This window comes from Embiotoca jacksoni, unplaced genomic scaffold, assembly GCF_022577435.1.
Source record: "Embiotoca jacksoni isolate LCO1_2020_lvr unplaced genomic scaffold, fEmbJac1.0.p SCAF_13, whole genome shotgun sequence".
NCBI lineage: Eukaryota > Metazoa > Chordata > Actinopteri > Embiotocidae > Embiotoca > Embiotoca jacksoni.
The window spans coordinates 13,323,195-13,338,057 of NW_027185263.1; the positions used below are offsets into that span (position 1 = coordinate 13,323,195).

Consider the following 14,863-nt stretch of genomic DNA (forward strand, 5'->3'; position numbering starts at 1 on the left):
CACAGAACAGAATTGACACAAATATATGATGTATCATAGACTATGATGCATTGCTGCAGATTAAACTAACTAACAATATATAAATTAGCGCAAACTTAAATAAGTACAACACTAAAATGCTTCTCAGGCTTTTCCCTGATTGACACCTGGTTTTGTCTGTTTATCTGTTAATTCAATATGAATGTTAATTCAAACAGTCTGCAAACAAACCTGTTGATAATAACAGAAGCCGTGACGTATGAAAGATAGCTTTATTGCACAAGGTGTTAGAATGATCTTTTTAGTTTTTGCTTTCTTTTCATAGAAAATGTACCTTTGAACACAAGCAATTGCTATAACAAGCAACTCAAACAAATGTTTGGGATACCCTCAACATTTTTTTTTTTTAAGTTTTTGATTTTCATACATTTTTTCCTTCAATGTTTCCCTTTTAGCAAGCATGCAATGACTTTTTTTGAGGATGAACAAAATACAAAATAATGATAATAAAAAAGTAAACAGGACAAATGACAACATCAAAAGACTTTTAAAAAAGAATAAAAATTCAACAAATTAGTATCAAAAACATAAAGGGAAAGAAAAATGTTTTTTGCCCATTTCAGAAGTAAAATATTTTATTTTTGATACTATTTCAATTTTGAAACTGGGGCATTCAACCCTGATGTGTCCCCTGATTTATTCTGACGAAAATAGCTCTTCATACAAAACTGTGTTTTATGTACAAGACTTAATCTATAAACAACACTGACAAAGGTAGAGATGATGGATCTAGTATGGTTAGGGTGGTGAATTTTTTTACTTTAATTCCTCTGAACGGGGGGAAATGACGGGAGCCTGAATGATCCAGGTTTTACAGTCCGACTCCAGTCCAGTATATACACAATACAATAGTAGTTTGTGTGACCAAAAAAGAGCTACGAGTCCCTGATTTCGCTTGGCTGAACGAGTTTTAGCCACAGGCCACATAGCTTAGTACTGTTTGACCTCTGGAACCCAAAAACAATTTGACAAAAAAAAATAAAAAAATTAAAATGAATATTTCAAAATCAAAAAATAAACTGAACAAACATATTCCCCTCCCCTAAACAAACAAACAAGAAAACAAAGCAAATGGAAAAATAAATATAAACCACAAAACACTATCGTGGAGATGCTTGAAAAAGACATTCCAATAGGTTCTTGTGTGAATGTACATCAGCGCAAAATGGAGGGGTGTAAAGAAAGTGGGACATTTACAGTACTTCAGACAGGACAACAACAAAGATATCAATTGAGTGAACATTATATAATTTTCAAAACTGAACTCCCTGACATATAACATCTCTTGACATTTAAATTATTTGACTTCATTCACATCATGACTGGGATTCCTTCAGCTAGCTGTCTATCTCTGTGACTTTGAAGAGCTAAGATCGGCTGAGCGGCACAGCTGACTGGAAGGCGGCGATACTCTATCTGTTCCCGTCAGTCTCTGCCACCCAAACCACAAAGAGATGCCTTAATACTGTCGAATGACTGAAGTCTGTAACCACTTTGCAGCAAACCTTCTCCTGGCATAAAACTTATTTGGGGATCCTCTGAGACACTGATTTGGTTTCTGAACGTTATTATGTTTACCAACCACTCAGGCTCACGACAAATTTAATAAATAGTCAAACGGCCTATATCTTCACCAGTTCGACTTGAAATACTATTACAGAAATCCTCGAAGGCCTTGTGTCACGATTGTTTCCACCAAACACACAACAGCCAAGTAGGCGTTCACCCAGCGTTCAGTCGCCTATCTTGCTTTCTCCCATCTCGACACCGGGCTTGGAAAGCGCCACTCTCTGTCCACACGAGAGCGAAACACTCTCCTGTCAGTTGGGCCTACATACAGTAACATACAGAACATCCCGTATATATACTAAACATTTTCTTTCCTTAATCCAACCTTCTTTTTTTATTTTTTTTATTTCTCTTCTTTTAAATTTCATGATTGAGCGATTGTCTCATTCTTAAAATTTGACATTAAATTGCTGTATATACTACTACACTATTGTAGTGCATACATTTTATACTTTGTCATAATTTCACTTAAATGTCAATAATATACCTACATAGAAATATATATGTAAATTCTTTATAATACCAAATATTCTCTATTTGTAAGGTGAGAACTTAGCTGGTTCATTTGGGTTGTCATGATTTGTTTGAAAAGTTCGACGCTGTTCGGCTTTAGATAGAGCGATGTGTGGAGAATGTTGATGCGATAGAAGTTTCTTGGAAGTGAACCTGAATCATTTCTTTTAGAATCACCATTAAGAGAGAATCTGCCAATCGCAATTTGGGACTTTAAGAGACACAAAGAGGGTGAAAGATACAGTAAGAATAGGGAACTCAACTGGAAGTCTTGCAAATTGACATAAATACTCAAACTATGGAGGACAGTATGCGTGTGTGTATGAGAGACAGGATGGCCACACAGCTTCATACTGGCTATTGTAGTCTTCATCATCACAAACACAGAGCTTTTAGCTCCTCAGTTATAGTCAATATTTCCAAATGACCACAGAAATCACTTCCTGTTTTTTCTTTTTTCTTTTTTTTTTTTTCCTGTTTTTTTTTTTTTTTTCTTTTGCTGCGCAACTCCTGCGATAGCTGAGCACCAGCTGGCTTGAAATTGTTAGTTGGAGTTAGTAGTTCTTTTATAGCGTCCCACGTGAACATGAAAAGTAGGGTTAGCTGGGTCCCTGTCTGGGAGAACACCTTTCCCGAGGAACATTAGACAGGATGCAGGGCAGTTCACCATTAGTTGGGTTTAAACAAAGATGGCTGCATGCCCGTTTTGGCCCAGACTGAAGAGTGCCAGAGTGGGGCTGGCTGAGGAGTGGGACAGCAGTGCAAGTCTGTGCAGGAGAAAGGACTACACCAGCGTGTATGACTTGGAGTAGGCCCCCACACTCTGTTTCTGCAGTCTCCCCAGTGCAGAGGAGCTGCTCTCGAGCAGCGAGTCTCTGGAGCCCCCCACCTTGTTACTGTTGGTGGGGTTGCTGCTCGTGCTGGAAGTGGAAGCCGTCGCTGCATTGTTGGAGCTGGGCATGGTGAGAGTCCTTTGAGGCAAGGTGGCAGTGCCTGAGCTCGCACCCAAGCTGCCCAGCCCAGAGTGGCCCAGCGTCAGGGCCTGCTGCTTGGCCGGGTCTAGAGTCTTGTGACGGCCCTGGGTGTGATACGCCCGCTGCGTCAGGCTGCGGATTGAGGCTTCCCGCGGCGGCACAGCTGGACATGGGTCATGCAGCTCCCCTTGCTTGCGGAAAAACGGGTCTGTCTTCATGTAGAGGGGTAGATTGCAGAATTCACCTGAGGACGACGGCGACGACAGAAGAGTCAGGACCAGACCGCACAGTTTGACCATTTTAAATTTAAATTACATTTGTTTGACCGCTTGCGTAATGAGTCTCAAATTCATATAACACACGACTTGGTGCTTTTGATCTCATATTTCAGGTTCGGTGAAAAAACTCAGCACCTTGATTGCTTGTGTAGCTTAAGCCTATTGTTTGCTGGTGGTATAAAATAATTTCAGGTTCAGATTTAATCATACGTGGTGAGTAATTTACACATTTGTCTGCCAAAATGATTGTGTAATGAAAACTTTTCTCTGGTATATTCCTACACTAACTCACATGAACACCAGTTTATCCCTGTGATGTTTGTATTTGTTTATTATTGTTTTCTCTTTGGCTTCCAGTCCAGCCCTTCGCATTGGTCCTTTTTTGTGTCCCTACTCTTGCATTAGCAGTCACTGTCTTATTTGCTACTCTCGGTCTTGTGTGTCTTCTTCTTGCTGACCTACAATACATACAGGGAGGAATCAAGAATCTGAAGTGCGTTGTACTGCATGTGAACTCAGTGCAGAAAAAAAAGAGAACAAACAGCATGTATTGTCACATGGGTTTGGGCGATATGGCAAAAAAAAGAATTATATCAGTCGTAAGACATGGTGCAAGATGATGCTGATACGATAGTTCGCTGCCTGGTAATCGCGGTGGGTGCTTGCCTGGTGCTTGTTGAGTATCTACTTACACTATAATTTCTTCCACTGTAATATGACTGTAATTTATTACTTTCTGTGTCTTCTAACAGGTTATATACTGTTTCAAATAATGAAATGAGTTTGTGGTGCACACTGCTCTGTTTTTTTTGTTGGATTGAAAATCTGAAAATCTGCAAACTACTGAAGTTGACCGATTTTTTTTTCTTTCTTGTTGATGATGCTTTTGTCCTCCAAGCTGGTCACGGGTGCTGCTCTTTCTTTATAACGCCTATTTAAATTATATTTTTTATTCCGCTGCTACTTGAAGCTTACTCTCAGCCATGGTCACTTCCTGGCCTGAATTCATCTCTCACCGTGATGCCTAACTTGTGCAGTCCATGATAGGATGAGCGGGAGGGACACTACTACGTTGCAGTGATTTGTCCGGTTAGGCATCAGTCACAGCCGTAGAGTTGAGAACTGATCCAATTTAGCACCAACCAAATAATTTCTGTCCATGTTATCCAAGTGTGAAAATGATTATAAATTCTATTTATCAGATGTTTTATAATATTTCCATGAAGGAAAAATGATATCTCAATCTTTTTTATTTTTTTTATTTATTATTGTTTTATCGCCAAGCCTTATTATCATAATTGCTATATCAAATGAAAGGAGGAGTTCCTGCAATAATGTCCCCACATGGCTCCCATCTTTCATACTTACTTTTGTTAGCGCGGTGGGGAATGGGCACAGCCACATTTTTACCGCGGTCATAGTCCTGCGGTTTGGGTGGTGAGGCGGTGAAGCGGCAGATGCCCGGTTCAGACGGCGTGCTGAGGGAGGTCATGCTGTCCGCCGGGTCGTTGGTGCCCGTTGTCATTTGGTCGGACGAGCTGTCGGAGATGAAACACTCCGTGATGGTAAACTTGGCGTGCTGCAGGTGCTCCTCCAGCTTGGCGTGCTCGTAGGCCCGGGCCAGCTCCTCGTAGGTGGAGGAGGCGCTCTCTGTCGACACCATGCTATTCCGACCCTTATCTGGAAAAACAAAAAGAAGGTGTGTCAGCAATTAACTTTGCTGATGCATCCGAAAAGAGCTCAAGTTAAATTTTGGCTGGTGGTGTACAAAACGTCTCAGTAGGTTCTCAGTTCTCAGTTTCTTTAGCTGGCCTCCAATTTAGTGATGTGAGAATGCAAGTCATGACGTATGTACGATACATAGGACGAATCTTAATGTCACTGTGTCAGTGCTTACTGGCTGGGATTGACCCACCTGTGTCTTGGGAGAGGCTGGCGCTGTAGCTGTCGCTCTCGGTGGCGGTGATGCCGTGAGAGCCCATCGTCCGCCAGTCTGAGGTCAGAGTTCGCGCCGAGGCTGTTGACTGGCTCTGACTGGGCCGGCTCAGCGTCCACTGGCTGGAGTATCTGTTCCTGGAGCTGTGAGCTGATTTTATGCTCTTCCTGGACACTGGGTCTGAGGGATGTCACAGAGATCAGAGGACAGCAGGGTATTACGGGGGCACACGTCTAGATGCCTTTAGTGTCTTCAACTGTCTCGTTATCTTCATATGTAAGTTTGTGTGAGTCCAGATGCAACTCAGTCGGGAATCAAAGATTTCACACTTGGTTTACACGCTTGAGCTATTTACCAGAAAGCTGTAACATTTATGATACCAGTATTTACTTGAAAGGAATCACAAACTCACTCGTGCCAGGGCGGATGTCTGACATGTCAATCAAAGGCCCCGAGTTCTGGATAAGGGCTTGGTGATGCAGAGACACGCCTGTGCAGAAGTTCTGGGGATTCACTGATTGGCTGAACTCCGTGTCTGTCACCGGCACAGCTGCTTTGTCTTCTCCTGTTGCAGTAAAAATATTCAGGAAATAAAACAGTTGGATGAAAATGCTAAAATTATAATAATACAGGCTTCTAAAAATGCCACTATGAATGTCCCTGGGTGGAGACTTGCCTATCTGCTTGATGCCCTCCTTGTCCTCGATGAGTAGCTGAACACGTGGGATGTCAATATGGAGCCTCGGACCTTGAGGAGGGCCTTTCACCGGCGTGTCTATACTACGATTGTTCTTGCTACACACACACACACAGATATGACACGCGTAATAAGTCTAATGAAAGGCTATTCCAAAAATGTATGAGGCTGACTGATGTGAAATATCACCTCCTTTTTTTTACAGTAATCCTAACACTTAATCTAGATAACTCTTACCTGATAAGCATCTCAGCAAGGCTCTTAGCATCTGTAAGAAGACAATATCATAATTAGATTACAGTTGGCTGTGAGGATAATCATTTTTACTTGATACACTCTGATATATTAATGCATAAAACACAGTCATTTTACTTTTCTTTTTCTTACCTCTAAGTCGTTTCAGTCTCTTCTCCTTGCGTTTCTTCCGGATGATAAAAAGCAAAGCGACTCCCAGAGTAATCAGGATGACAGGAGAGCCAATGGAGAAGAGCTTTTTCACATCATCCCCCTCTCCACGGGCTGATTTGATTGGAGGGATTGTGCCTAATGAGAGGAAAAGGAGGGGAAAAATTTGATAAATGTCCAAAAAGTCAGGAATATAGCATATGATAAAAATGTAGGACACACTTACTGCCATCGTAGTCGGTCGTAGCGAACTGGGAGCTCTGGTTGCCACACCCGGCGCTGTTGCAGGCCTTCATTTTGAGCTCGTACCAGGTGGCCTCGCGCAGCTCGCTGAGGAAGAGCTGAGTGGTGGAGTTGGCCTTGAGGCTCTGCCAGGCCCAGGTGCCTTTGGGCCTGAAGTCCAACATGAGGTCAGTGATGGGGCAGCCGCCGCTGGTCCAGCCCTGCAGGTTGAGCCCTGCGTGAGTGGAGTTGATGTGGGTGAGCAGCGGCTGGTCTTTGTTGAACACGGGCTCTGGAGGAGAGACACACAGAACAAATATATGCAAGGCTCCATTCATAATGACATAAAAACTGAAATTAAGGATAGAAAATGCAAAAGTCAGATTTGTCAAAATCGGCCAAGAAAGAAACAGACCGAGCGTCGGTCGTTATACCGCTGAAATAAGAAATTGTTAAGAAAAGGTCTGTTTAATGCTTCTTCACTTGTTTTCCAGCTTCACTGCAGCCATCTTGCTTCTACCCCTCACCTCTTCCGTGCGTCTTGGCCTCAATGATCTCGCTGATGCGCCCTGAGCCCACGCTGTTCTTGGCGGCCAACTTGACCTTGTACCAGGTCCCGCAGCGGAGATTGTCCAACCTGAAGGAGCGTTCGCTGGAGCTGATGAACACGTCCCTCCACTCCTCTGTGTTGTCCACAGAATATTGCAGCACGAATCCTGCAGTCACACAGCACAGCTTGATGTCAAACACAAATACTTCACAAACAAAGCGTACTCTGAAGGAGCCTCACTGCATCTGTCGGACACCAGGGGGCAACAGTCAGCTGCAATTATCCACAGTCAACTCTAACTTTTTACCCAGAAACATAAGCTCATTGTACAACTGACAGTAAGAGAGCGAAGCTCACTGAGGAGGTGGGCAGGCTAGTCAGGGGATTACCTCTGATGGAGCTTCCTCCGTTGTCTCCAGGGATCCAGGCCAGGGTGATGGAGGAGGTGGAGGTGGTGGAGACAGTCAGACGAGGCTGGTCAGGAGGAACTAGATGTACACGCAGACAGTGAATCAGCAAGAGAGCAGAAACGCCACAAAACAAACAGGCGCTCTGTTCCACTCAACTAAAATCTTCTGTTTCTGCTCACCTTGCACCACCAGATTGACTATGATGGTGTCAAAGCCGAGGGTGTTCGTGGCCGTACAGGTGTAGTACCCAGAGTCCTCTGCTTTGACTGAGCGCAGCACCAGTGTGCCGTTGGATAAGATCTGCCGCTGACTGTCAGCCGTCACAGGAATGGCAGAGTCCTCACTGATAAAGAACAGTCAGGTAGTTAACAGTCTTGTCTGTGTTTTTTTTCACCCCTCAAAAGCAGCAGCATGCGCATGAGCAAGTCCTGATTCGGACTTATAAATGGTGCGTGATGAGCTCTGACCTGTCTTTGGTCCATTTGATCGTGGGGGCGGGCTCTCCCACTGAGCTACAGGGCAGACGCACTTCCTTCATCCAGGGTGTGGTCACTGTGCCGCCGAAGGACAGGATCTTAGCTGGGACTGCACATAAGGACACAAAAAAATGTATGATTAACTTAAATCTTTGAAACAAACTCTTTATAATAAATACACCAAGACAAAATAAAAATCCCTAAGTTATGTTAAGGTCGTCTGTCTGCTCTTTGGCCCAGCTTGCCTGAGGGGAAAGGCCTCGTCTTTCTGCTGAATGAATAAAAAGCTGTAGCGCTTTAGTGAAGCCCCTCCTCAAACCTCTTAGTGTCAGTCTATCTTTTCTCCATAGATCCTCCCCTCTATCGATTCTCGCCCGCTACCTTGCTCCCCAAGGGTCATTTTACTGGATAGGCCCTGTTCATCACCACATAATTAACAACAGTGTTTCTTGCAACACAGCCACTGCTCAATCAATACTATGGCTGTCAATCAATAGCGGAGAGCGCAGTCAGAGAGAGAAGGAGAGAGAGTGATGAAAGCGATCGGTGTACTGGAGATCACGTTGCCGGGTTCATAGCCATCTTTAAAACACTCTGCTTCATAACCTTTGCACAAGTCTTTTTACCCTTCTCCTCGCCCGGAGGACCCACCTTTCCCAGCAGGCTCCACTGTGACCTTAGAGCTGATGTTGCCGCGGCCGGCAGTTGTCACGGCTGCAGCCCAGATGTGGTACTGTTTACCACGGGAAAGGTGCGTGATACGGTAGAAGAGCATCTCTGGGTTGGCCTCGTACTCGCTGGGTGCCTGTGACAGAGGGCACGCAATGTCATGTTAGCAAAATGTGGTCACAGTAACATGGACAGGCGGTAAGAACTCTACCAGACTAAAGAAATGTTCCAAGTTATAGAGCTCAAATGTGCATTGAAAGAAAACAAAGTAAGAAAAGGTTAAGCATTAAGCATTAAGCATTAAACATTAAGTTCTCCTCAAGTGTTTAAATGGAGCTCAGACATCATTTGTTTCATCTGCTTCTCCTGTTGTGACGTATCAGAATCTTCTCCGTAAAAAGGTTTTCCTGTTCTTACTAAGTGTCCAGAGTCATGTCAGTATCTGGAAACAATGAAAAACTGAAGCTTGCACTGAAAAACAATGAAGGGAAAGCTAAACACTGTTTTAAACTTCTTAAACTTTTTTGCTTTATGATTCATGATATTATACTTAGTTGTTTTTTTTAAATTTACAAATTAAGGCCTCGCTGGTTCTTGAGAGCCCAGCTGATACTGGATTTGGGTGCCGGTACAGAAACCAATATTAAGAAGTAAATCATTCCAATATCGATATATTGATTGAAATGTGATTATCAAACACTTGTGACAAAGATATCTAATGGAGGCAGGATATTTTACAGTTTAATGATAAAACAACTTTGTCCAAAAATGACATCAGTCCTCTGAAACAGCGAACTCTGATGGGATTGTAATAATTTCAAAAAACTTAAAAAAAACTTTAAAAAAAAAAAAAAATCGGAACAATTTAGAAATGACCACAAGCATCTTTTTCCGCATTATTATCTGTAAAATGTTTTTATATTGGAAAACCTATACGCCGATACGGAATTATTTGTGAAATTGGCCACCTGTTCAATCGTTCATGCTTTGTTTTCTCAGCTATGAATGACCTATTTATGGATTCCACTTTTGTGTTCATGTGGATTGTGTTGTGAACTCATTGATTTGAACAATTACAGAGTTACGTGATAGTAAATACGGTCACTCAGGTGATTGCTGGCATTAATTCTGAAACCATAGAGGAGTTTGACTGTCTTGACTCAAACAACAATGAAGGGAAATATCACATCTGCACCCATTTGGTTTTTAATATTATTTTGACAAAAGTTAAATGTTTTGAGTTAGTGGCAGCATTTTGCAGGACAAATTAAGTGTTATATTCCATAGCTCAAATTAATGTGGCAATTGCATTTAACAATTTGATAATTAAAATATATTAAAATTAGATAATATTTATATAGCATCCTGATTGAGTGTGCTTTTGGCCTTTTATTGTTCGTATTTTGGAACAAGACAGATTAGACCATTCAATATATTTGACTATAAATTACAGACCGCAAAATATAACATTATTTTAGACCCGGATTAAATGGATTAAATGACTGTTTTTGTTTCCTGTGGATGTATTTTTTCCCCCTCCAAAACACCAAACTCTCTGAGAAGGAACACATGCACCTGCAGGCACACAAAAACACACATAACACCGCACGCAGAAAAACACCGTGGTCTGTCAGGATGATCCTCTCGTTCTATCTCTTTAATCTGTTCATCTCTGTGTTCATCTTCAATTCCTTCACCATTTGCTTTTCCAGCTTTTCCCTCTTTTCCTCTATCCCTCTCCGTCTAGCTCAGTGGAGAGGAGAGGATGGGGGGGGGGGCAGAGGTGTGTGTGTGTGTGTGTGTGTGTGTGTGTGTGTGTGTGTGTGTGTGTGTGTGTGTGCAGGGGGTTCGAACATTCCTCCAGCATCGTGGTGGTGTTGTGGTGATCCAGGGAGTGATACGGGGAGATAATGAAAAGACGGACAAAAGCACTCTCATCTCAATGTGACTGATACCCTCCCCTGCTCCTCCCTTCCACCCTGCCTGTCTCCCCCTCTCCCCTTCTCTCCCTCATCCCTCTCTTTTCCTCTCATTTCCCCTCGGTCTCTCCCTACCTCTAATGGTGTGTCTCTTTTTCTCTCTCAACCTCCTCTCCCTCTCCCTCCTCCCTGCCCATGCTCATTTACATGGCACTCATGCACAGAGAGGGAGGAGTATTTGTGAATAATAAGAAAGTGAGATTCTAGCCTGATATCAGACTTCACCGTGCGCTGGTGTTTGTGTGCACATGATCTAACCACAATTGAAATGCTGCACGTACGTGTATAAATAGAAAATGTTGAATTGCGATGTTTCTCTCTCTCTCTCTCTCTCTCTCTCTCTCTCTCTCTCTCTCTCTCTCTGTATGTGTGTGTGTGTGTGTGTGTGTGTGTGTTTCTGATGCGGCAGTGTGCATGTGTGAGCTTGTTCCCCGCCTCATTTGCATATCTACGTCTCATCACGTTGCCAAGACAACCTCATCTGTTCATCTGGGAGGGCAGGAAATAAAGCGATGGTGCAAACACAGTGAAAGAGAGAAATGCGGAAAGATGCACACACACACACATACAGGTGCAATTAATAATGGTGTTTAGAAATGAATCAGCTCCATTGGCAGATTTTTATCAAGTTAAACATTTTCCACTGGCCCCTAATGAGTCACGCCCACAGAGGAAGGACTTACCGGCTGTAATGATCCGGGACTGGAGCAGTAGATGGTGTACTTGCGGATAACACCATTTGGTTTTTGAGGAGGTAACCAGGACACAACCACACTGCTCGGAGACGAGGGAACTGCCTTGATGCCAGCTGGTGGACCAGGAACTACAAAAACCCAACAAAAAAACCCATAGCAACATCAGCAGTGTGTGTGTGTGTGTGTGTGTGTGTGTGTGTGTGTGTGTGTGTGTGCGAGTGCGCGCGCGCGCTGAGTGTTGGATGCCTATTAAAGTGAGCAGGCTTGTTTGCAGATTGGTGGTCTTATCCTGCTCTAAGCTGCTCTGGGAAGGACTTGGAAGAAGTCCCTTTGGGTGGATGGCCGTGACATATGTTCACTCAGACATTGGTCAGCAGTTCTGACTCTGTGACACCCAGAGTACTCTTAACCCTCAGACCCACAAGCAGATTAGACATTAGTGTCTGATCCCCTGTTAGCCACTTCAGCTCGGCACCGGACACCACTTAATGCTCTGATTACAAGATAAAGGCACGAGAGGGGTTTAAAGAAGGATGCACACTTGACAAAAACACATCAGGACACTGTGGAAGGTGAACAATGATGCTTTTGTAACATTGGTCTTACAGTATAGGGTTCACACTATCACGCCCATTCAATCCCCGCCATAAATATAGCTCCAGCCTGACAGTGGGCCTCATCTGGGGTCCACAGAAGGAGGCTACCACAGTGTAAGACTTAGCCCTGTAAATCCATCCCCCAATTCTTCTTTTTCTTCTGTGAGGCCCCCCGATCCAGTCACTCAACCCGCTTTATACCCGCAGACTCCTTCACCCTACACATGACATGAACAGGGGTGGAAACAACACCAGCTCAGAAAGGATAGCTGTAGCTAGGGAGGTTTCAAAAAGAGGGAGGCAGGGATGAAAGAATGGTGAGAATGATCTGTGCAGTTCCTGTGGGAGTGTTGATGGTGGCGGCGGCAGTGGGGAGGAGCAGAGGAGGCAGTCATCATTATCATAACTGGACCGCCATGTCAAAGTAGGAGTGGCAGTAAGAGAGGGAGGGGGGGGGGATTTAAGTCCCATCTGGTGCCCAAAATCTGCCCAGGACTCCAGACAGACAGACAGACAGCCTGCCACACAGCCAGCACGACCCAAGTGATGATGAGGAGCGAACAGCCCATCTACATAAATACATTATGCACTACTGTGCCAATCAGAAGGGGACATGTCACAGTAAATTGCAAATACACTCAAATAAATACAAATACCAGTCGAGCAGTGCATTTTAAATTGGCTCAGAGCAAAAGATTGCTGGCTATGACATCGCTATTATTTTTTGATTCCTTATTTGTTGTCAGCCAAGAATAGACTGTGGTCATCTTTCTATCTCTGCATCTTCAGCCCACAGGCCCCTCCTCCTCCTCTATAAAGAGACATGGATCTGGCTGTAATCCCGCCTCCAATGGTGTAAGCACAAAATTAATTCTCTCTAATCCAAGGGAAGTTAATCCCTATGCCTATGGCAAGAGTGCGGGTGGAGAGGGTGCGGGCCCAGGCTGACTGCTGACTCCAAGATGCTATATGCTTCGAGAGAGCACCCCCCCCACCCCCCCACCCCCGAGTGTCTCCCGCCAGCCCTCCCTCAGCCCTGAGCCATCGACCCAAAGCCTCTTAATTCTCATTAGCACTGCTAATGGAGCTTCCCAGCATAAATGAGCTTTTGTCATGGGTTTGAGATACAACCCAGCACCCTTTTTTTTTTCTTTTTTTAAATCGACCTCCCTCCCATTTCCCATCTCCAAAACCCTTTCAACCACAGCCCTGTGGGCAACTGTGCACACTTTCTACATATAAACAAATAAATAAATTAAACTTACGATCTTCACGGGTTTGGATATAGAGGACATTGCTGCGGACCCCATCTCCTGCTTGCGTGTAGGCCAGCACCTGGACACTGTAGTTGGTGAACTTCTCGAGCCTTCGCAGCTCCACCTGTTCACGTATGGTGGTGATATTCTGCATCTCTCCCCATTCTGAGGGACAATAGGAAAGGAAAAGTTGTTGCAGAGAGGAGTGGTTATGTAGACGGGCAACACAGACCAACTCTGTCTCCTACAAGACACATTTATATGCGACTAAATTGCTTTGCCAAATACGTTTTGGAGGGAATGTGATTACTGTCAGGATTACATGGCAGCAGCAAAGGGTCTTTTCTATATGTTCTTTAGGCTAAACTTTACTGTAAAAGTAAATGTTGACACTGACAGTGAATGTTCTGTATCGGGTTGGAATTTGTTTAAAACATTTTTAATACTAGTACCTCGACTTTCATACCAGTTCCTGAACAATACTTTTTTTTAAATCTCTTTAATAAAATCTGTTTTAAGGAAAAGACAATTACATCAGACATCACGGTAAATATCGAGGGAGAGTGTAACGCAGGTTATTTTCTGTAGCTACAATTTACAAATGTCTTGAAATAAGTATGTGACCAAAAATTAGTTTGAAAAGCGAGAAATTAGTTATTTTATCTACATGGGTGGGCCACCCAATTAGAACCTCTGTGTGGGAAACGTTGCACTGACCTTCACTGAGGAGATTTAATCCTGCGTAAGCGTTGCAAAAGTTATGCGTGTTAAAATGAAATCGTGTTGGCGTGGTTATAGGCTTGGTATCCAAATTTGTTACCGAATGACAAATCTTTTCAATCGTATTGAACCAATTTGGTTGGCGACACAGAAGTTTGGTACCAACCTGTAGTTCTGTTTGTTCATTTTGCACTGGCAGTAAACATGCCAGTTAATTTATATGAACGCTCTCTTCTTATGTTTATGAAAAAAATAATAGATGGACATTTCTACAGTCATATTGAGCAAATCACAATTTGTTGTATGGAAAATATTTTTTATAGGAGACAGGGTTGCACAGACATCACAACAACACACACAGACACTCAACTTCTGCGCTGTGCTGTCACCGATCGTCGGCATCGATGGTCACAACTATCTAAGCCTTGCACATAGAAACGAGGACAAACGTGGACAGATTCAAAGATACACGGGAACTGGAAGTGCTTTATGAGAAAGGTGCGGACACACATTAACACATTTTGACTCGCAACACTGACAGGGAGGTAGGTGAGTAGGAGGAGGGGGGGGGTTGGTGAATTTTAGAATGAGATAGGTGATAATTACTCTGCATCGGCCACTGGGCCTGGCCCCCACAGCACCCACCTCCGTCAGGGAAGAGGGACCAAAACACAACCCGGTAGCCTTTCAGCACACCGTGCAGCGTCAGCCGTGGAGGCTCTGCCCAGGTGATTACCGCCTCGTCCGATGTCACCGAGATTGCCCGCACGTTCTGCGGCGGCTCGCTGGGCACTGGAAAGGGCACAGTGTTCGTGTTAGTGCTGTATCGTTCAAATCTATGAGTATTACGGTTGTATTAATCATTTCTACTTGTTCAAA

General features: G+C 43.8%; 1 protein-coding gene across 2 annotated transcripts in view; it reads right to left on the reverse strand.

The window, feature by feature from the left end:
• Positions 1–232: 232 nt before the first annotated feature.
• The window catches only part of LOC138196561 (cell adhesion molecule DSCAML1-like), a 53,125-nt gene continuing 38,494 nt past the window's right edge, over positions 233–14,863 (reverse strand). The window contains exons 18-33 of one of the 2 annotated variants that reach the window (XM_069146719.1): positions 14,630–14,776; positions 13,274–13,429; positions 11,401–11,540; positions 8,721–8,874; positions 8,061–8,178; positions 7,773–7,936; positions 7,573–7,671; positions 7,161–7,349; positions 6,638–6,925; positions 6,394–6,549; positions 6,244–6,274; positions 5,986–6,104; positions 5,722–5,874; positions 5,289–5,489; positions 4,742–5,053; positions 233–3,339 (exon numbers count right to left, since the gene is read on the reverse strand). In XM_069146719.1, the coding sequence (XP_069002820.1) occupies positions 2,906–3,339; positions 4,742–5,053; positions 5,289–5,489; positions 5,722–5,874; positions 5,986–6,104; positions 6,244–6,274; positions 6,394–6,549; positions 6,638–6,925; positions 7,161–7,349; positions 7,573–7,671; positions 7,773–7,936; positions 8,061–8,178; positions 8,721–8,874; positions 11,401–11,540; positions 13,274–13,429; positions 14,630–14,776 (2,861 nt within the window). In that variant the 3' untranslated portion in view covers positions 233–2,905. Of the gene's footprint in view, positions 3,340–4,741; positions 5,054–5,288; positions 5,490–5,721; positions 5,875–5,985; positions 6,105–6,243; positions 6,275–6,393; positions 6,550–6,637; positions 6,926–7,160; positions 7,350–7,572; positions 7,672–7,772; positions 7,937–8,060; positions 8,179–8,720; positions 8,875–11,400; positions 11,541–13,273; positions 13,430–14,590; positions 14,777–14,863 lie in introns of both variants that reach the window. The other variant, XM_069146720.1, reaches the window with a different exon arrangement.